At 40.9% G+C, this 23,653-nt stretch overlaps 1 protein-coding gene and 1 long non-coding RNA gene across 2 annotated transcripts in view; one reads left to right on the forward strand and one right to left on the reverse strand.

The window, feature by feature from the left end:
- Positions 1 to 8,015: 8,015 nt before the first annotated feature.
- The window catches only part of pdgfd (platelet derived growth factor d), a 69,977-nt gene continuing 54,339 nt past the window's right edge, over positions 8,016 to 23,653 (reverse strand). Inside the window, exons 5-7 of the mRNA XM_038693648.1 lie at positions 21,507 to 21,720; positions 14,823 to 15,040; positions 8,016 to 11,098 (exon numbers count right to left, since the gene is read on the reverse strand). Of these exons, the coding sequence (XP_038549576.1) occupies positions 10,964 to 11,098; positions 14,823 to 15,040; positions 21,507 to 21,720 (567 nt within the window). The 3' untranslated portion in view covers positions 8,016 to 10,963. The remainder of the gene's footprint in view (positions 11,099 to 14,822; positions 15,041 to 21,506; positions 21,721 to 23,653) is intronic.
- On the forward strand, positions 11,099 to 18,961 carry LOC119883120. Its single transcript, XR_005440588.1, has 3 exons — positions 11,099 to 11,176; positions 18,311 to 18,421; positions 18,550 to 18,961. It is a non-coding gene; the product is annotated as an uncharacterized LOC119883120 (long non-coding RNA).

Genomic DNA, 23,653 nt, shown 5'->3' on the forward strand with positions numbered 1-23,653 from the left:
GATGAAAAGGCATGGGTGATAATATATTTATTTAAACAGTGACTCCCTTTTCTATAAATTTTGATCATTGCCATCATCTTTTTAACTATGTCCATGTCATATGGGAGTTAAGGTAATTTTTCTGACTTGTAAATGGAGTTCAACATCCATGTTGTAATTGTGACTGTGTAATACAATACATTAAAAGCCATCAATTTGGCATTGATAAGAACTCATTTGCTTTCTATTACATATTCAATTTTAAGAAACCTTTTTTAACAAAAACATTTTTTTTCCTACCTAAAAAATATTACTACCTTTAAAAACATTTTGCTCAGTGGGTGAAGATCTGAAACTAAGGATGAGTCAGTACACATACAATGTGATGAGCACATCATGCATGGAACATCAGAAGACAATTCTTGGTCTGAGACACAAAGAATGAAGAATCAAAGAATCTGCTTCACTCAGTACTCTGTTCCTTAAAAATATGGAAAATGGCTGAAAATTAGTGAAAGCAAGTTCCAACGTCAAGGACATGGACTTAGAAGTATATTTTAAAAGGCTTAAAATTAACACAGACATCAGAAATCTTAGTAATAATATAGTGAAGGCTTTCACATGTGAATATGAATATATGAATATACACGAATATGGATGCCTCATATCTGCCAAGTTTCTTTTTTGTGGCAATAAAACCATGATTGACCTTGTGCTACAGTATATTGTCAATGCACAGTGTTTTTAGCAATGCTAGTGGTATAGTGGCTCTAAGGATGGCATTGTCAGTCAGATGGTCTACCACTTTGGACTAAGACTCTAATATTTCACCTACTCACAGTGGTGGAAGACGTACTCAATTTTCATACTTAAGTAAAAGTACAGATACCACATGAAAAACGTTACTCAAGTAAAAGTAAAAGTCATGCAGTATAAATCTTCTCACGTAAAAGTAAAAAAGTACCATGTATATATAAGAATAAGAATATAGCATTATAAGTTATAGTGGAGTGCAGGACCGGTGGATATTTGCTATACTGTGGGGAGGATTAGTCTGTGTTATTGCTCTGCTGTTGTGGTAGTATCCCCTTCAGACCGTCTGACAGACACAGAAACTCATTTGGGGACTTTGGGTATGTTAAGATGAGACAAGGAGGCGGAAATCAAAACTAACTGAAAGACTTCTCAATTCACAATCTCACCAAAATCCACACATTTTAACTTCAGCACCTCTCATAAAGTGCAGCTCACAGTCCCAAACAGAGCAAAGTTGGCTTCAGTTTTCAGATGTTTATATTGCAAAACTGTACCAGTTACGTTACCACTCGTTCACAACAGACCTCTGCGCACTAACTCAGACGTCATGAAGTGTGATAAGACTGGGGGCCAATCTGCTGGGTTATTTGGTGGAGCAGCAACTGTTCCATTAGGGTCTGAGCTGCTTGTATGTGATGCTGGCTGTACACCTCTGGCTGTGCTCCTACTGACTGAGACTGTGAGTCAACTGTTCTTGTACTGACTGATGATCCAGCATCTATTCTACTGACAAACGTAAGCATAGCCCCTGTAAATTATAGATATTTTCTATATATTAATGTTATTAGCTGCATCAGGTCCATTCAAACTGGCTCCTCCAGGTTTCCTTCAATACATTAAATATAAAATAATATTTAAAAAATGACTGGGCTGAATATACAGTATGATGCTTATTATTTACAGAGATATGCATCCATATTGTCCAGTCTGCCCAGCTAATCAACATTTTAATAGTCAATGTGAATCCACTGCTTCCCATCTTGCATTAGTCCAGAGATGTAACTAAACGTCACTGTCTTGTTTTTAAATGGTGTATGAGGAGTGCAATCACATCCTGTCTGGGCTGGTCCCACAGATGCTTCTTGCACTAATGCGTACGTTAAATTTCTTGTACGCACATATGAATGCATTTCCACGCCAGTCGACTTTATCAGTTCTACATCTGTTTTTCAGTGCTGCTCCACTCAGGTGCGCTGCATAGGCTACTAATATCAATGTAACGAGGCCTCATGCAGAATGTAACGAGTAAGAAGTCCATATTTGGCTTTGAAATGTAGCGAAGTGAAAGTAAAAAGTTGCAACATCTAAAAATACTCAATTACAGATACCGAAAAACCCCCAAAACTTAAGTATAGTAACAAAATATTTGTTGTTAGTTTCCACCACCACCTATTCAACTATTGGATGAATTGTTATGAAAATTTGTGGTACCCGTTCTTGGTCCCTGGAGGATAAAGCTACCTTACTTTGTTGATCCCCTAACTTTTCCTCTAGCGACAACCATGTGGTTTTTATTTTTGTTTTTATAGTGAAATGTCGAGAACTACTGGATGAATCCTTATTACTTTGGTGCGCCCTTAAATGTTCATTTAGAACCATGAGATCAAAATGTCGATTCGTCCAATTTTGACCAAATTCCTGTAAATGACACCCCCAGCAGCCTCAGCTGTACTTGTGATTGTGCTAGTTATGAAACTTAAGCATGCTAAGATGCTGAACTCACTAAACATACCTGCTCAACATCTGCATGTTAACAATGTCGTATTGAGCATGTTAGCATGCTACCGACAGTCGTCACTGAAAAAGTGAAAAGGTGGAGTGAAAAAGGTCACAGAGAAAAATAAATAAAATCTCAAGGTTGATGCTGCAAAATGTTTTAAGTTAACATAATTTTGTTAATAAAAAATAACATTACCGATGCCAGTGCTTCCCAAAATCCCGCTAGCATCAGTGATAACATGTCCAGTCGTTCTCTCTCCTGTCCAGGATTAAAAATTAACTGAGGACAAAGAAGATTCAAACACACCTCAAGGCACTTTCTCTCATGGCAATTGAAGAGAACTGACCAATACATTGGACATTGATGATAACGTGAACGATTTTGCACAAAGCAGAGACAGAAAAAGTTGATTATTGCCAGGGACACATTTTGTTCCCAGTCCAACCGAGCACCACTGTGCCCAAGTATGGCCTTCTAGAGCTACTATCCTGGCTTTACAGCAGACTTTTAGTTGTCTTAACTCTCACACAACAAACTCATACAACCATCTTTGGCTGACGTGAAGCCTGACTAATTGAAAAAATGGGAATCTGTCCAGTCTCCATCATCCATCGCATATGATGTAAATGCAAAAAAAGCTGAATTACTGCCCACATCTCAGATTTGTCAGTGATTCATATAGGTGTGGTGTGACAAAGTGGGTGATGCTCACTACTTGTCTCTTACAGGTCATCGTACACCTCACACCATATTATTTCCATATATATCCCTGGTTCTTTGCATTCACATGTAGCCCGGCTGAAACGTGTATGAATAGTTTTTGTGGTAAACAAATAAATAACTTCATTGTATGTAAAAAATGTCAAATCCATGGTTAAAATGTTTAAAAATCCTAAAAATGTTAAAATTCCATTTATGTGCTTTATTTTCTTTCATTTGTTAAATGACTGTTCATTTCACGTAGATAGAGGAGAGGGGTCAGAGGTGAGGAGGAAGAGAAACAAGAGAGGCAGAAACAGTGGAGGTCGGCGAGCGGAGCGGAAGTTTTCGGAGTGTATATGTATAAAGTGATCTTAAGTAGTTGTATTTTATCGGCTAGATCATCTACAAGAAGACGTATTTGTGAGTAAAACAGCCTCTAACCGAGGTCTCCTGTATCGTAAGCTGTAGAGTGCCGCTCGTTAAGCGAGTGAGTGGCTAGTTAGCTGTTGCCTGCTACGAGCTAACCCAGCTCAACACGTGGCGTCGGATAGACTGCGTCAGGCTCGGTAACCCAGAGAAGGAGCCCAGATCGCGCTCTGTTCTACCGGAAATGCTCAGAGTTCCTCTGGCAACCGCTGGATAACCCTGGATAACCCGGACTCGTTGGCTAGCACCATCGTTCTTCTGCATAGTTTCTAAGGCCCTTGGACTGGTAAGTTTTCCCTGTCGGACCCCACATCTCAAAAAAGTACTGCCTATTGACTGTTTCTGTGTTTGAGTGAAGGACTGTTAAACACTCCCCAGCAACTAAACAGGCCTGCAACGTTTTTATTTAATTTTTTGTCATTGTGATATTCTGCTGGCCTATGTTATGAGTTAGGTGCAAAGTAATTAATCACTCTGATGATTCAAGTTAAAGGTGCTAACAAGTAGCTGTTGTTTTTTTGTTTCAGGTAAACTGAGTTACTGTATTGTTCAAACTAAATCTCTTAAAAGCTTTGTTTGAGGGGAAAAATGTTTAAGTTTACATTTAATTTATCATTTTTGCCTATTTATTAAAATCAGAGGGTAGGTTACTTATTTTCATTCCAGAATTCCAGGCGTGGTTATTATATCAAGGTTTAGAGTGACTCCTGACACACCAGCTGAAGTTAATTTCTGCACTCAGGGCGCCTCTACATATAGGGGCTGTAGACGGGTTACACACATTATGTTACAGTTCACAGCTAAGCGTATCATAGACAACCACGAACCACCTGGCCCAAACAACCGGACCAGGGGTCTTATTTATAAAACTGTGTGCGGCCAAAAGCCAAAAATGGCATACTCCAAAAAATATTCAGACTTATAAAACTGTGCGTATGCACAGTTGTAAGCAAGTTCCCTTTATAAATGAAAATCAACTTGAAATGTGCTGCATGTGAGCAGGCTCACTTATCTTAACACTTTCTGACTGCATGAAGAAAACTGCATGAAGAAAAGGAGGCAAATTCTGACCGAAAAGCTACAAAATGAAATTTAACACTGACGTTCCTTTTGGTGACGCAGAAGTTGTTTGGTGGGTAAAAAACGCACTTGCATGCAATGCTTGTGAACGGGAGGAAAGGGGGGTACCAGAGCTTCACCGCCTTCATAACCGATCTTCAGGAAGGGGGATCCCTCTTGAGACTGCTGGCTAAAGGCGGACCCAGGTACTAATTTGAAGTCCCCCCGTTTGAAAAGAGAGTAAACCAAATGCATTCCACTTGTGTTATACTGCTGCAGATGAGATGAGAAAGAAATATGACTTGTTGTAAATGACAATAAAATAGTGTTATATTTCCATAATGTGTTTTTACAAGCAGTGCATCACATCCAAACGCTGACGCAAAGCGTTTGGCTCGATAAGGCAATGGACATGTGATAACAATAGGCTATATGAAACTATGCTCTTTGTATTTCCTCGACTGACGCATTGAAAACAGCATCAATTTAAATGTAATTTGTCCTCCTTTTCACCTTATTCATTTAAAACTGTTTCATCCTTCTGCCATGTGAGTCGACATTCCTGATTTTTCCTCTTTATGTGCGTATGCATGGTTCAGAGTTTACTACACATTCTCCCTTCAAGTTTGTTTTTTATAGATCAAAATGACTTGTTTTGCTATCAAAGTGTGATCGCAAGTGGACACACTAGCGCTACCGCCGACTAGCGTTTGGGGCTGTAATTGCAGAATGACGGACACACCGACGCACAAGTATAAATGCATGGCTACGTGCGTAGACCCTACGCAGGAGTATAAATCAAGCTTGAGTCTGCCCATCTATCACCTTCCTTGCCACTCTGGCCAGGTGACACCACATGTGGTGTTGGTGTGTCAATAATGTCTGTTTTCCAGACTAGAAAAACAACCAGCCCAATTGACCCTTTGCTAAGCCACACCCCGAATACACAGCTGGCCAATCACAGCGCAGTATAGGACTCGCTCTAACTGAGGTCCGACACTTTCATGGCTGCGCTACATTCACTCTAATGCAAAAAGAGTCGTTTTTATAGCTTTCTTCTGCTGTATTTTTCTAAGATCTGGTCAAACGCTGTTCCTGGGGCATCTTGTAATAGTTACAGCAGCTACCCAGAGAGGTTAAAAGGAGAAATACTATTTATTCTCTTTCCAGAACCTAAATTAAAGTCAGAAAAATGTCAGCTGTGGGTTGTTCCTAATGTAATGTTAGTTAGCTAATGCTAGCTAACTTCCTACTTAATGTAACGTACTAAAGCCCTACTGTTCTGCTTTTTAATGATTTGTAATAATGAACAGAGGCCTACCCAGCTGTACAGGAACAGTGTTGATCCTTAATATCGTATTTTGTCTCAATCGTAGGGGGATGCGGTGGTTCACTTGTACTGTGTGATCCGTAGACTTTTTAGCTTTTTTTCACGTCAGTTTGAGTCAGTCTGAGTCAGTCTCACAGCCTGAATACAACCTTCAAATGTATAATGCAACTGCAAAACTGTCTACTTCTTTCTGAGATCGCTTTTTCCAACAAATTTGACAATATTTCTCCGGGGAGTGCAGTAATGGACAGCGGCAGCGCTGGCAGTTTGTCGGACTTAGCGAGGGTTCAATTAGGTTTATAGGTGATATTAGGAATGGGGACATCTTCCTGTGCGAGAGCCAGACAAATACGTTTCGACCAAAGGACTATACCCTAGACCTAGGAACCTTTTGAAGGAACTCAATGCATTTCCACCGAAGAGACCAGGGTCTAAATGTAGTTCTAGGGTCTTTAATTTACCCCCCAAAAAGTCCCTGCTCGGGGGGTAGTACTTTCCGAAAGTACCGTTACTTTGGCGGGCTTGCCTTGCAGTGATTGCGAGTAGGGGCTACTGGCTTTAACTGGAGAATGTCAGATGTTTTTCGATTGCTCCTAAATCACAATCAACAGTCAAATAGCATCACAAGTCTCTACGATGTCCGCCTGAGATCATAACTCAGCATTAACAGCTGAGGGAGGTAGCCTACGCTAAATACTGAGTCCGAAGTTGTTGTTGTTTTAGGTTTTCATCAGTCAGGAAGTTTTTACACAGAGCCGTAGTCTCCTCTTCTCCAAAACAAGTGGAACAGCTGATTACAGCAGAAAAAAAGCTGTTGTTAGCTGTGACATCATTGATTGGTTTGCAGCCTTGGGTTTGTCATTTTGGCCCTTTTTGGAACCAGAAGTGACCATATTTGGATGAAAGGGTGGCGCTAGGTAGCATGGTTGGCATTGGGATGCTAATTTTGGCTGGCAAAAAACAGGCTTAAAACAAAATGTTCTTAGGCTACCAGAAAGGTGACCAAGATGTTACAATTAACAGTGATGAACTGTAAACACACTACTTATACAAAATCACTGTCAGTACCCAAAAACAAGTTCACGGCTAGTTAAACATACACTGTGCAGTGGCTATGATTCGCCATTATCCTGATTGACAGGTTGCTGTGGTAGCAACTTGTCGACAAGGTAGCCACCACTTCCTAAAGCTTTCCCTGCTTTATTATTCTATTTTACTTTAAAGAGGACCATAATTTATGAAATGATCATGCTGTAATGAAGAGGGCATGAAACGAGCGATTTTAGACCATAATCTCATTAGGAAAGTGTTTAGAGATAGTAAATCAAGTGAGGCGTGGGGCCATTTTGTCAGACTTTGCTAACCAGTGGGGTCGCCCCCTGCAGGCCATTAGAAAGAATGCAGGTTTAAGGCACTTTGCATTGGCATCACTTTGCAGACCCGGGGCTTACTGTTTGCTCCCAAACAGAAAACCAGTAAGTAACCCAACATTCAGTTCACTTTTCCCATGTGGCTTGACAGGGGCTGACTCACAGTGGAAGGACATGGACAGCACTGATTGTGGAAAACTATAATTGTTAGACATTTGACTGCTGCAATTTTATGACCTCTCCTGAACTTACTACTGATAAACTGGTTATTAAAGCACATTTATGGTTCCCATGGTGACCTGAATGCTCAGTTGTTTGCAAGAATGTATCTGACAGCAGCAGAGCAACACAACCTCAATCATTTTTCTGCATCCAAACTCTTTTTCTATTCTTCTTGCTCTCTCTGTGCTTGTGTTTTTATTTAATTAGTTCTTTCCCAGTTTGTCCCAACATCTTTCTTTCCAGTGTGAGGTATCTGCTGAAACACAACACATTTGCTATTACACTCTACAGGTGATGAAATCAAACAAGCATTTGTTGCATATAATATAAAAAAAAAACATGCAGTTATTTGGTGAGGGGGGAAAAAAAATCAAAGCGCTGGAGACAGTAATGATAGGAACACTTTATTTATCAAGACCAATCTGCTGATATTTTCAATAAAACTATAGAGAAAGACACAATAAATTATTTAAGTAAAGCATACAGTTTTATCATGAATATTTTTCTGAATTCGGCAAAGCAGGGCTTTGCTAAAACCAACAACTTTTCTCTGAGTTGAAAATATGACAATCCCCACAATCCTCAGAGGGGAAGCTGAAACTCTGGACCAAATCTTATTGAAAGCATGATTGTCCGAAATTTCCTCAAAGGTCTAATGTGTGGGGTTTTTTTGTGCTCGTACAGCAGTTGATGTGACTAAACCAACAAAAAAAATCCAAACATCAGTTTTAAATGTCTGACGGTGAAATGTAGCATTCTATTGTAAAGAATTGGAGGAGAAAACAAACCAGTCATGAGGAAAAAGAGGAATGTCACTTTGGAGCATGCAACAATGGAATGTGCTGATAACACCAGCAAACTGGCAGACACAGGATGCACACACGTGCACGCACACACACACCCCCCTCACATACATTTACAATACATACATTTGCTATACATATCCTGTTGGCAGCAGATTTCATACAAGCTCTGACAAAATCATGGGTACAGTAACTACACACTTTGCAGCAAAGCATCTTGGAAATGACACGTTACCTAATCACCATCTGGCTCGTTTGCTACTGAAAATAAAAAGGGGTAATTTACCTGCCAACCGTCCTTTGTGAAATTCAATCAAATCGCCAACTCTGTATGAGCTTAGTGTATATCTTTGTGTTTCAAAATGCAGCACACAGGAATGAGAGCATACTTTGCAAGAGACCAGAAGACAAAAGCTTGACAGCACAGTGCGGCTGCTTTCTTAGACGAACTACTGCCAAAGACAACTGTCTGTATGTGTGTGGATGGTGTCTGTGATAAATTACTTGGAATGTCAGTACCGCACAACCGGACCACACTTTTGTGTGTGTCCGGTTGTGTTTTGAATTCCACACCTGCCAAATAACACCCTTGACTCACGGTACACACATGCGCACACACAACCTATGCCAGAACACAGATGATCTGGTTTCACTGTGACTGAGGAATCGTGTCAATGTCCGGTTTATTCTGTTTTTGTCTGCCTTTAGAACAAAAGTAGTGTGTAAAATCCCATTTTCTCTGTATAAATCTAGCCTGTAAAACTAGGGCCTGCGATGGTGGGACACATGGGGAGGAGGGGCGGTCATGATGGAGAGATGACAGTGTCCTTATTTCTCGCAGCTGGGTCGTGTGTGTATGGAAATGATAAGCAGTTAGTATAAATTCATGCTCTGTTGCTTTGAATACTCTATCCACACACCACACACACACACTCTTGCACGCAGTCACACACACTCTTGCATGCAGTCACATGTCGACTGTTCACATGCTTGTATCTGCTGCCAGCTCTCACAGACTGTTGGTAACCCTCCACCCCTTAAACAAAAGGACCTCTTCCTGAGCTGTTACAGGCAAAAACACACACACACACACACACACACACACACACACACACACACACACACACACACACACTAAAGTATCAGTTGTATTTTCAGTAGAGACCAAGAACATTACTCTAATTCCCACAGATCTCTTTTTCACTGGTGTGCAAAATAGTAGGTCAGATTATGATACGTATGAGCATCTTCATGAAGCACAAAAAATCAGGCGAGCTGAAAGCATGAATGTGCTGATTGAAATTGCTGAAGCTGCTGCAATCTTTCACGGGTTGTATCTTGAAAGTGGCTCTCATCCAGGAGCAGTGCTAATCTACAAATAGGCGGCTTGATTGTCCCTTTTCTGTCAGTCACCTCTCCTAAAAACCTCTCCGTCTCTCATCCTGAAGTATCTCTCCCCCTTTCCTCTTATGTGTTTTCAGGGACTGAGGATCGCGGTTTTATCTGCAGCAGCAGAATTCCTGTTAGCAGTTGGAATGCCAGGAACGCTCAGAAAACTGGGCAGAGCGCAGCGGCCTGATCTCACGTCTCCTTTGATGTATTAAGAGAGTGAGTGACGAAGGGAGAGAGAGAGGGAGAGTCAGTGAGGAGGAAAGAAAAGGAGCAGGAAGTGTACGGATGGAAAGACGAAAGGAAGCGAGAATACATGCAGACAGGAATGTGTACAGAACAAAAGGGGCTTCGCTGAAAAACAGAGCAGCGGAAAATTCAGTAAATAACTAGTTTTTATTTTAGGTATGTGTGTGAGAGGGCAGGGAGGGTTGAGGTTAGCGTAATTTCACATCAAGATAAAGTGTTATTTTGATTAACACTTCCTCCAACCCCTCTCTCTCGCTCCTCCTGTCTCGTGCTCCCTCATCTCAGCATGCTCCTGGCGGAAGAAGTGCCTGAAGGTTTTTTTTTTTTTTTTTAGAAACAGTCCTAATATAACACAAAGAAACTCAAATACATACACAAGAAATAGGAATAAAAACAATTGTTTACACAGCGGTTGGAGTCAATTAAACTTCACTCCAATCAAGTTGGCATCCATTAAACTCTTTCAAGTTTGATACAATATTGGTGTTGTTTCATTCTAATGTGGTATGGTCATTTTTTTTATTCTAAATTTTTTTTTCAGTATTTAGATTTTGGAGGTAAAAAACTTTTTGATTAAATTGAAAGTGAATTCCTCTGGAGAAGAGCCACTGTTTGGTGCACAATTAATGTTTAAATGTGGTGTAAACATGGTAGATTTAGACTAGATCAACTTACATTAAAGTTCAATAACAAACATGTTTGGCCAGAAAGATGTATGCATTGTGTACAAAGGGAGCCAGGTGGTTTACTTACAAGAACAAATGTCATTATGTATGATAGGAGCTGCAGTTTGCCAGTCAAATTGTTGCCTTCTTTGCCGCATGTGTGTCTGCGTTGCTGTTATTTATTATATGAAGTCTGTCCAATACTTCCAGATGCGTGTGCCAGTCTGAGTGTCTCAGCGTGGGGGCTGGGAGGGACACACACACTGGCATTTTTCATGGTGTGTGAGGAAGATCTCATCTATGACCCATTGCACCCGTGGCTTCCGAAAGCGCTGATGCAGAGTGACCTCTGGGGCGTACTTCAGCACCTAAAGGAGTCAGAGAATAAGACAGCAGGGATGAAGGGAGGGCGGAAGGAAGTGGATTCACTGTTGGCTGAATTGTTGGTAGGTTTTGACAATACTTTTGCAGTTAATGCCAATAACAGCAATTTGAACTGAAAGGGGGAGAGATGTGAGAAATGTCAGAAAACAATTACCACCTTTCCACTTGTAAATCCTAACTGACCACACTGGAATTCCTGTATTATTTTTGCATTCATTTATTAGTTTTCAGGATAACTTGTTGGAGCCCTCCCAAGTAGGGAACCTTCTGTTGCCAAGGGACTCATAGCTGGCTGTGCAAAGGGAAAACGGTATATAGTATCTCTGAAAACATACCAGACATCAGGGATTGAAAGCAAATGAATTTGGTATTACACGGACTGACAGATTACAGATCAGGGCTCAACGTTAAACCTTTTTGCAACTGGCCCCACGGACAATTTTTATTGTCCCTCCTTTCAAAAGTGTTTAATCGTTTATTAAATACATCCAGGATATAAAAAAAATAAACAAAAATGTAATCACAGTTAAAATGATAAAAAAATAAAAAGGTTAACAAAACAATTTACTTTTAAAGCAAAACATACTAACAGACTCAAACATGACGTGCTCTCCTGCTGACAGCCATCTATCAAAAATGTAGACGGAGCAGCGGACACGAGGCGCCTCTATCCTGATGAACGGGTTGCCATGGTAGCGACCTGTCAATCACAAGGTAGTCCCGTCTAAAAGCATACGCTGCATTGTCTATTTTCCCCTAAATAGGACCATAATATACTAAATGAACATCATACTGTGTTGAAGACTTGAAACTAGTGACTGAGACTATAAACTAATTTTAAAAGTGTTTACTGGGGTAATAAATCAGCTGAGAAGTAGCATTTTACCATTATTTCTAATGGAAGTCGTTAGAGAGAATGACGCTTTAAGTTCCGTCTACATGGTTTCACTTTCGACCCAGAGGTTGCCGCATGACTGAGATTAGAGAAATAACATTTGTGAACCTCTCGTCACATAACTACAACTCTGGATTGGACATCGGTGCGCGCCAAGAGCTGCAAAACAACTGCAGGATGTTGAGTTTCATTTAAAAAAATAAAAATAAAATAAAAATAATGTTTTTGCACTGGCCCAATTGGGCCAGTGAGTTGCTAGTTCAGCTGTCCCGACGTTACGTTTTACTGGCATCGGGCCACCGTTATTGTCGAGCCCTGCAGATATACAGGGATGGATTTGCGTAGTATGCTGTTAACATTTTACTATGTCAAAAAGTTTGGATATTGTGCTTTTAAAACAAAAGTTAGACAATTGTTTACAAATGTGAAGTCAAAAAGGAGGTTACAGGACTGTGTTTACATTGAGTCTGTGAACGCACTGTGGAATTGATTTTATAGTTAGATTTAGTCAGCCTTTCACCATAACTGACTTTGTTGCAGATGGCCACATTGTTCGTAGGTGCCACTTCTAATGTAAAAATAAAGTACAAATTGTTCCACAACTGATGCAGTGAATGTGTTCTCCAAAGCTCAGTGAAAGCGAGGCTGCCCATGATTTATGTCAGGACTTCCCAGCACTGAAACAATAGTGTGCGTGAGTAATCGTGTTTCTTTAGAAGTTAAGTTGGTGAAGGAAGCAGTTCCAGGTCCAAGACTGCCTGCCTGCAAGGAGAGGCGAGGCGGATGGAAGTCTTTCACAAACACGTACACACACACACACCAAACACAACGCAACACTACCACACACTAATGAGAACCCACATGCAAGCAATTTTATGCATGTACAGTATACACAGACACAAACACACTTGTAATGCTCTCGTACACAGTGACTTACACGGACGCTCACATACATAGCACAATTACAACCCAAATCTCACTTTTGTCTAAAATTCCATTGTATGATTTTCAACAGTGAGACGGAGAGAGAGCCCTGCGGACCATGTTTCAATAATGAAGCTATATGAGAACAAAGACACAAAGAGAGATGGAGGGAAGTGAGAGAAAGGAATGAATGACAGGCTTAAAGAACAAGAATGGTGGATTGCAAAGGGATAAATTGAAAATGGGAATTGGGGAGAAAGAAAGGATGAAGGAAGCCCACAGAGAGAAGGAGAGAGAGGGACAGAACGCTAACAATTCACTGAGAGAGATGTGGAGAGATTGGAAGGAGAAAGACGGGCCGACAGAAACAAATGGAGGCGAGAAGAAGAGAGAAAGTGTGAGGCTGTTGGTGCATTGCTACCTCATTGTTGATGCGGCGCCTGCCTATGCACGCCCAATCTTTCTGCTTCTCACTCACTCACTCACTCACTCACAAGGCATCTTTTTAACCTCTTTAATGTATTCAACTAAAATGTGCTGGACATTTTACATGTCAGTCTCATTTATGAATAAGCACCCGCAACAAGTGTAAAAAAAAAAATATACTGAATGAGTAAATATTAAGTTAAGGCGATTCTTCTCATGTCAGATCAGTCTATAAAAAGGTGTTTTGTTCGTCGAAGTTGCAGGCACGATCACTCAATCATGACTGGACCAAAATAGTCACGTGAAACATGCAGTTGGAGGACAGTATAATTGGTCTAAGGTGTAATATTTACTATTTTTCAACTAATACTTTACTTGGGCGGGCCAGCCAGGTATATTAGCACCTGCCAAAGTACTTTTGGAAGCCCACTTTAGCATTTTGCAGAGAAATGCAGAGAAAGAGATGATATATGATATTACATTAGGCAGATGTAGTAGAAATTTTACATTACGGAGCGACAGTGAATGCATCACTGTAGATGTCACTCACTAATGTTAAGTTTTGGTTTTGATCCACATGCGGCGCACTTGAAAACTGAATCACAGGTGAGTTTATGAAACGTACTGCTGATGGAGAAAGTCAGCAGAGAGACATATAGGGAGTGTGAGAAGGAAAGAGCAAGTGGGGAGGAGAAGAGAAGAGGAGCAGATTCAAGTAGTAAACACTAAAATATGGTGGAAAATGACCTAGAACAGGGTTTTCAAAGTGTAAGGCGGGCCTCCCTAGGGAGGCTCCAAACAGTTTCAGGGGAGGCTCAGTGAATGGAAGTGAAACAATATTACGTTACTTATTGCATTAGTTATCAAAAGGAGATCACATAGAATAGTCACATGTGTGAGAGTTCAGAGATACAGGAGTAAGGCATTTATTAGTTTTTGACCCCATCGGAGTTAGAAACTAATAAATGCCTTAGGACAGAGCTTTTTTAAAACTATTTGGTGTAGTCAGACGTTATGTCAAACAGCAATATCAGGGTATTATGGCTAAAATGTTGAGTGTCTAAGGGATCAAATAATATAATCATAATCGCATAGGCATCCAGGAATTGAGCGAAAATTACAAAGTAAACTAAAGATATGGGGGGGGGGGCCTTTCTCAAGCTTTGTCTGAGGGTAGGCCCGCAGTCTCAGACTTTGAAAACCCCTGACCTAGAATAACCTACGGTCAATACAAATATGATATAGGCCTACACCGCTGCCACAGTTACACTGTCTTAATGAGAGCTCAACGGTCTGGAGAACGAGTGTGTCGCGGTTCTGTCTCTTGGATCTGCGACACGAGGCCGTCGACTTTAGTGTCGTGTTTTCGGTCTTGATTCCAGAACCGTTACAGCCCTGGTGTATAGTGTTGAATGAGTGCTTTGACAGGTCCACCAGTGTGTCGCCATGCTTTGAAGACCTACCTCATGTAGTTTGAGTGTGGTCTTGGAGGCTTGACAGGTACAGCCGCTGTTCCAGTTATTGGTTCCGCAGCCACAGTTGCCTCCACAGCGCTTGACCAGCAGACATCGAGGGAAGAAGACGGCGTTGGTGGCCCTCAGCTCCTCGCGCAGGTTTACAGAGTAGTTGCGAGGAGTACAGCTGTACCGCTTGACGTCGTCATTGAGACGGTTCAGATCAACTGGACAGAGAGAGTAAAAATAAGTCATTAGTTGAGTTTTTGTTGTATTTGTCTCCTCTGTTCTGCTGCACTTAACATTGGCTTCTTTGCAAGGTCACTTTGTGTTTGGCCTGTACAGTAACATGTTTTGATTTATCATTGCTTGTCTATTAATGCATTTTATCATTATTAGACATGTGTGGCAGGTTGGAGACAGAGATGGAAGAAAACGTATGGAGAAAACGTAACGGATGGAGGCTAATAAGGCAATATGGCTGTAATTCAGACCGAAGATACGCTGAATATTGATTGAATGAAAATGGTTGAAAGATTGAGAGAGACTATTAGATACGAGTACAATTGCAACAACAATTGACTGTCAAGGAACAGATGGAGAGATGAGTGGAAGAAAGACGGACACAAAGATGCATAAAGAGAACACAGGCCTGAAGAGGAAGCAGGGGCCATTAATTGATTGTAGATTGAATGTATTGACCACGGTCTTTCTTTGTGTCATCACTTTGGAGAAAATTACCTTGTTTGTGCACATAGGACCTTTTTCAGTGGAATGCTGCAATGGTTCAAAAACTAATTTCAGGAGAATAAAAGGGACTATGGGACAAAGTGATGGGAAATAAGGGATTAAAGCACAAGTCCTGTGTGGAAAACCGAAAGCACCAGAGCCAGAGGCTTAATAATAATCTATCTATATTTCTATTTTTAACTAGTATTGGCAAGAGACCACTGACTTAATGACAAAAGAGCACACTGGAGATGTCAAACTGGAGCAATTGTGAAGCTGCTGAGTGTAAGGCAGAAGATATTTTTGAGGGACAAATGAAAGAGTGAGGGAGACCAAGATGTATCTTCTGTGGAATACAATGGGAGCAACTTTTATTGCTCATATTTGGCAGGCAGTCAGGCATGACAACAGCTGGTTTGAAGGATAGATGGGACAGAAAATTAAGCGACAAGAATAGAGCAGCAATCAGCGGCAGATTGACTGCTCTCTCCACTGAGGTCATCAGCAGGATAATCATCGCCACGCTGTTGATACCATGGGTGGTGATTACACTAGGCCATTGAACCAGTGATTTTGCTAAACTACAATACAAGTTTTAACCTTGTTCCTTGAAGGAAGAAAGTAAGTAAATAAATAAATACATAGTCTCACTGTCTCAGAATTGGGAAAAACACAATGTTACTAATTCCACCATTTATGTGAAAACACACACCATTGTTTAGCACATTACAGTCCTTTTACAGCATGGAGGAAAAATTTGTATTTCAGAAGCGTTCTCATTCCTCAAAAAGGCTCTTTGCCTTACGAGAGAGACACCTCTGCACTGGGCAAGGCCTCACTCAAGATAGCTTGACTGACATTATTTCACAGCACCAAAGCAGCCTTATGACACATTAGTTAGGCCCCAGTAAACCGGATTAGTTTGGATATTGAAGAAAATGTATAATTTGAGGATTGTGAGGCAAGATATATCAGTCAATATGAACAATTGAGTATTTAGTGTTTTAATTACACTTTTTACAGCTATCAATGGAAGGTGTAAGCAGAACTGATTCAAGTAATTTGCGGGCTTTAGTTTGACTTATTTACTACACTAAAAAAAGGGTTATAAATGGTTTAAGGACATGCCCGTAATGGTCTCCTGAGGTTCAGAGGACACATCCTTGAGCACTATGGGAGGCACCCATTGGACTACAGTCTGACGCTTCACTACCCACAGACACCACTTTAGGAGGGGGTGACTGAACAACCCCTTAGCAAGACGAAAATGCTGATGCATTCACCTTTATGATAGAGTGAGACAGAAACGGGCAAAAAAGCTCTAAATTGAGCCAAGCTCCTATAAACCTTGCCCTGAGAGGATGGTGGACTGAGCCTATACACACTGAATACTCTACTCCACAGAGAAAACCAATCGCACATTCACCAGTCTGAAGCCATTCAGGGCCCAAACATTGAGTGGCTGCCCAAATACTGGCTCTGCTTACTGCACTGCTCACCCAAGACAGGTTCCCCAAAAATTGTGGTTAAAGTGGCAACATTGTTGTATCGTGGCTCCTTTCTCCATTCAAGAGCTATCAGAATGAGTGTATGAATCTACCCTAACCCAACATAAGTGCTTTGCTCCCAGGCGAATACAAAGATGAGAGAGCAAGTGGTGGGCAGATTTTTCACCATCATGACACATAAAGACAGTAGAAGCAGGGTTTGGGTATAAGCGACACTTCAATGGCCAGTACAAGGTGGGTGTTGTTTGCCCAGTACAAGCAAAAAGGACTTGTCAAGATCGCATGTCCTCTATATTAGTACAACAAATGCCATTTGCTTATGTGTGACAAACCAAAAGGAAATGCAGTGGGGTCAAGGGAAGCCTAATAGCATTGATAATCAATAAGCAATTGTTCAATACAGAAAGCAAAAAAAGATCTTTGCTTTCTGTGACACAATGCATGTGGGAAGCCATATTTAAGAAATAGAGAGAGGAGCGGGAGATACTTGCATTGGCAATACAGAGATGAATGTAGAACATTTATTGTGGTTGAAGTGTTTAAATTGTTCATATTTACAGAATGCGTTTTCTTAACAAGATTACATACAAGAGGAATATAAAAAAAAATGCAGCAAATGAAAACTACTGTAAGCACACTTGTCTGTGCATGCGTGTGTGTGTGTGTGTGTGTGTGTGTGTGGTGTTGTATGTGTTTGCATGCTCCTCTAAAATCCCCACATTCTGTCTTAGAGACAACTGTTGTGATCTATCTGCTATACAGTACAATAGGCTAAATGACAAGCGGATTACGTCTGGACGTGTGTGAGTATTACCAGGTTAAATGAGGACAACTGATTCAAACAGTGTGTCTGTGCGACAACAAAACAACAAACTGGGAATTTATTGGTGTGTATTTTGGATTGGAGTGGAGGCATAACATTTGCAACAAACACCTTAACTAATTTAATGTGTATCGTGGAGGGAGTATTAACATTAAGAGCTCATCTTATCATCTAGCACAACACATCACATCCACCGTTATGCTGCACGAAATATACCTTACCTCTTTTCTTCTTGCATCTCCTTTTGTTGTGAAAAGTACAGGCGGCAGAGGATCCGTCATTTCTGTTTTTATGATTTTACAGAAGAGCAAAGTAGCCGATTTCCAGCAAGTGATGGTTTCATGGTTGATGACAGAATTGTGAGGATGTCAAGAGTCATGACGGGTGTCTCTAACATTTGTAATGTTTTTTTTGTTTTGTTTTTTACACCTCCCAAGGGGATGCAAGGCTTGCTGTAAAGAAGGCTGTGCAAAAACACATCGAGTCACCCTCTACTCTATTGGCTCTGATGGGCACTTCTGATGCAGCCTTATAACACCAAAAACAAGGTAAACAGGTATATGTGTTTGTGTGCATGGGGGTAAAGTGAATGTTCGTACTGCATGAGTGAAGGCACAGGTCATGTGTGGGCGTGTAGGTGTCTAAACTGTATGTGTGTGGTGTTGTGTGCTTGCAGGGCTGAGCTTGTGTCTCTTTAAGGGGAATAAGTGCAATCTCACAAAAGCAGCGGTGTGGAAACCTGTCGGGGAGTGTGGGGGAGAAAAATACAGACAGACACAGAAAGACTGAGCAAGAGCAAGCACGACCGCAAGAATGACTGACACTCACACCGCCACAAAGATGAGAAAAAAAGTGTAGTATTTGTTCATGTGCATTAAAACTATAGAATATATGCTTCTCTGAAGTTCTATACAATGATTTATTTGTGTCTTTATTTGTGAGTTAATTGAACTTAAGTGTCCCAATTATTATTATCATCAGACTTACTGTCCTTCATGAGAACAAAGGTGGGTGTGAACTACAGGGTGTGTGTGTCTTAATGAAAACAAAGCTAAGCTGCTGACCGTGGCAGATTTCTGCTCTGCTGCACAGGTTGAATTTCCAATTAGAGAGAGCTACGCTGCTACAGTATATGAAAGACCTGCAGCAACCATGCACCTCCCCGTTGTTCTGCAACATTCACAAACTTCCCAACGTATGAAGCCTTCTCGTGCCAGCCGAGCACACATGCACTGGTTAATAGAGATGAATTTGCTGTCAAGCCCAAATATTTCGCTACTAAGGAACAGGAGAGCCCTCGGGTAGAAAGGGAGTGCAGGAGAGAGATACTGAGGCACAGGTGAGGAAGATGAGGTCAGAAGCACTCTGGTCTGTTGCAAGCTTGAATGCTTATATACACTATAAACACACACACACACACACACACACACACACACACACGATTTTGTGACGTGTGTAATAAGCGTATGTGTGCCAAAATTTCCTATCTGCTCTTAAGGACAAAATCTACTGCTTCAGCGACTCTGGGTCGTTGGCACTCACTTCTTAGTAAAGAATTGCTTTGAACTGCTGGTCCTGTGTCACCTTAAATCTGTCACTGACGCACTTTTAGACCCACTAGAGGGCAAACTGCTCATGTGATGATGCAATAACTTACAGAAGTCGGTGCTGGTTTCATGATGTTTTACATTTTCAGAAAACTTGAAAGGGCAAATGCATTTCGTAAATTCCTCAGAATGCTTTTTTAATAACATTTTTTCCATGTTCAGCACAGGAGTGTAATATTTCTTTTGCACAAATATTTCTTCGACCTTTTATATATTCCTTCCTACATGCCAAATTAAGTGTGTTAAGGGATACACTCAAATAACAGCCTGATGTCATTCACACTCTGCCTTACTTGATATAGACTGGATAATGCATATGTTTCAGATGCAAATGCAACACCTCATTAGCATGTTTTAATTGGCTGTCACCTGTGCTATATTTGATCGTAAGTGGCTCCATCACACCCATTAGCGCTCTAACAAATAATTCCAGAGTTATAAACTTTGTCTAATGCTGTACCACTGAGTTTTATGTATATCTCAATATGTGAGAAGGGGCCTCCTGCTGTGTGGGTCCTTTTTGGTCATCACATGGCTCTTCCCTCCTCTCTATTATACCAGCTAGCAACGACTGCACAAGTCAACGCAGCAAAGCAGTTGAGGATCACCATCTACAGCACAATAAAATGGGATGAGAAAATTGCCCCTCTCATCTTCCCACATCAACTTCACTAATTTAACATGTCAGTACTAGTCCTCTGTCGTCATTATAGAATACTAAGATGTTTTCCCACATTGTGCTTATATTTTATTTAAATAGTAAATATTTTAAGTATGCCCTGCGATGGACTGGCGACCTGTCCAGGATGTACCCCGCCTATTGCCCGATGTCAGCTGGGATTGGCTCCAGCTCCCCGCAACCCTGTACGCAGGATAAGTAGTTGACGATGGATGGATGGATGGATGGATGGATATTTTAATAATTTAATTTATTACTATGGCAACCGGCAGCGCTTGTAGAAGCAGCAGCTGATAGCTCCTTCAAACTTCGCTAATCTTTTGTTTTTTTTATCTGTTATCCTCTGAGCGGCAGGGCTCATCGGTAGAGGGCTCCGCCTGTGCCTATACAACTACGGTTACCATATCATAACCTTCGTTCTATCTCACACAGGCTCTGCCCTCTACTGGACTCTATGGGTACGGTGGGTGGAGCCTGATGACTGTCTGTCCTAGCAGCGACAAGTCTACCACACCAACCCGGTCAGCCACAGGCTGGCCAAAGCCCCGACCACCACATCACCTTAGTGACAGAATGGTGGGACACCCCTGAGAAGGTTGCTGGACCGATAGGGACTTGGCCTGACCATTAACACCTGGACTGCCCTGACTTCTCACTGGAACGTCAGGCACTGCCAATGTATGTTCCCCCTCTACACCCAGGAGTCACCACAGCCTCACTTTTCAGATCCTAGGTTGCACTGCGAGCTGGATCCTGAGGACCCCGACATATCCAGTAAGCAGTTTGCCATTTGCTGAAGAAAAAAGGATGCTGAGGCAGTAAGGACACTGCTAATTATACGTCACGCATGAATCGGTAGCAACGTCCTATTGGTCGGTTGCGTGCACAATAAAAATTTCAGTGGGCAAATGCATGCATGTGACTGGAGGAGGTAGTACCCATAGAGTCGAGGGCGGAGCCTGTGTGAGATGGAACAGCATTTTCTTGCTATCTCGACCAAATTGTAGGACTACTTTGTACATTTACAATTTTAATGCTGCAAAACTGGAGCCTTTTTTTATTTTGGATTCAATACTTCATCACTTCATCATATCGACTCATAAGTTCTTAAGTTTCAGTCCTGTATTGTAACTCTGGTCTGGTAATGTGTCCATTTGCAGCAGTTATATTAGAGCCAAATAAAAGTGATTATGCTAAAAGCACAGTCATGCAAAAACATATTCTCTTAGTGCTCCCCAAACCTGAAAGACGGTGAGACAATAATACATGTTTAAGATGATATACAAATGTTTGTTGCACAGGTTCATGTAGGGCTTGTAAAACTTGGAGGTATAAAGTATATCTTACTTTTATTATGTCTGCTTGCCAGATGATAGGCCCTGGATCTATAATGTATGTGTGTTTGAGTGTAGATGCTGTCCAGGTCCTGCTTCCAGGTGTCTGGGCTCAGGGATCTCAGAAGCTGTTCTACAGTGTCAAAGGCAGCTATGGTCCGGTCCAGATCTTCCAATGACAAAGGAACCTCTGTGACTGCCACTGGCACCTGCCCTCCACCAGTGTTCTGCAAAGAGCAAAGGTCAAAGCGTAAACTCAAAATGATTAATTCTATTATGGATTTAAGCCTTTTCTAACTTCAGCAATTATTCATCAGTAGCATTATTACCTACAGGAGATCAGGTATGCCATGTGCCAAAACCTTACAATTTCAACATGCACCACCATGCATCAAAGCGCAATAATACAATTTAAAGTGCTTTTTTATGAAATGTGCAAGCAATAGGTATACGCACAGAGATAGGAGGGTTTTCTGAAATTCCTTTCTGAAATCCTTGACAATGTTCTTGGTTCCATAAAAATGGCCCATTTTATTGGTCGCTCTGTAGATATAGCATGTGATGTGATGGGGAGGTCAGCACTGTTTATTTGAAAGCATTGAAAAGATATCCATGGATTCATGGGAAGAGTTAGAGAAATCAACAGATAGCCTCCACACTGCCACAAAGAAAGAAATAACCGCGAACATAAAAGCCACAGTCACTGTTGGTCATACTGACTCAGATTCCTCTAACACATCCAGTCATTTACGAGTTCCCTACTAAACATTTCAGACAGAGCTTTTAGTTAAATGGAAAACAGATTTTCACAGGGATGTCTTGACCTGATGTCAATCAGTGTCTTCTTCCTCAGTGCAGCTCTTTTCTATATTTGGCTTCCTTTCAAAATATGTAAAGCATTTCAATTACATAAATATGCTTTATATTTATTCATTTAGCTGACGCTTTTATCCAAAGCAACTTACAATTGACCCTTCGCTAAGCCCCGCCCCCCTTAGTTACTGTTGCTAAGCCCGACAAACTGTCGGCGCTGCCACTGTCTATTACTGCACTCCCCGGAGAAATATTGTCAGATTAGTTGGAAAAAGTGATCTCAGAAAGAAGTAGACAGTTTTGCAGTTGCATTATACATTTGGGTAGGTTGTATTCAGGCTGTCAAACTGACTCAAAAGGACATGAAAAACATTTAAGATAGAAGCTAAAGCCTAACGATCACACAGTACAAGTTAACCACCGTATCCCCCGACGATTGAGACAAAAGACAGCTGGGTAGGCCTCTATTCATTACAATCATTAAAAAGTAGAACAGTAGGTCTTTTTTACGTTCCATTGAGTAGGAAGTTAGCTAACTAACATTACATTATGAATGATTCACAGCCGACATTTTTCTGGATTTATTTTAGGAAAGAGAATAAATCGTACTTCTTCTATCAACCTCTCTGGGTAGCAACTGTAACTATATGCCTGCTTGTATCCCAATGACAGATGCAAACCTGGGTGTGAGATTAAGCTTGACTCAAACTTGAAAATGCTAGAAATCATTACATGCTTGAAAAAAAATTACTCTGCCTAAAAATGATTGATGATGATTTTTTTCTCCCAATTCTGCTATCATTATTGTGCAACAACATAATATGTCATCCTAAAGTGGTAAAAATGTCCCACTTATATATTGTTTGTGCCATCATTTTTGCAACAATACTTTTGAATACCACTATATCAAACACAGTCATTCACCATTTGTGTAGGTGTCAACATGTGAGATAGAGATAAGAAAATAAAGGTCAGTAATAAAGTTAAACATGGGTATTTCTTAGATTTTATATGAATTACTCTAATATTAAATATACTTTTTAATGTGATTTCGCTATGTTCTTAAATTTTCACTACAGTGAATATTGTCAGCAACATGAGGTTACAAAAGCAGCAACATAGTGCACAGATAATTACTGGTTGGCCCCTGCTCCCCTGCTGCAGTCTATTTGTCTAGCTAGGAGGCAATGTCAATCAAATTCTTATAGCATGTGGGTCTATTATTCCTGTGACTTTAGCTGCCATAATCAGCACCGACATCCATATGGGTCAGAGGACAATGATAAGCGATGCGAATATGTCATGAGCGTATGGAGGGAGACGTCATTAAAGCGAACATGAGAACTG

This window comes from Micropterus salmoides, unplaced genomic scaffold (assembly GCF_014851395.1).
Source record: "Micropterus salmoides isolate LMB-PRFRI ecotype aquatic unplaced genomic scaffold, ASM1485139v1 Ms_hic_scaffold_3, whole genome shotgun sequence".
NCBI lineage: Eukaryota > Metazoa > Chordata > Actinopteri > Centrarchiformes > Centrarchidae > Micropterus > Micropterus salmoides.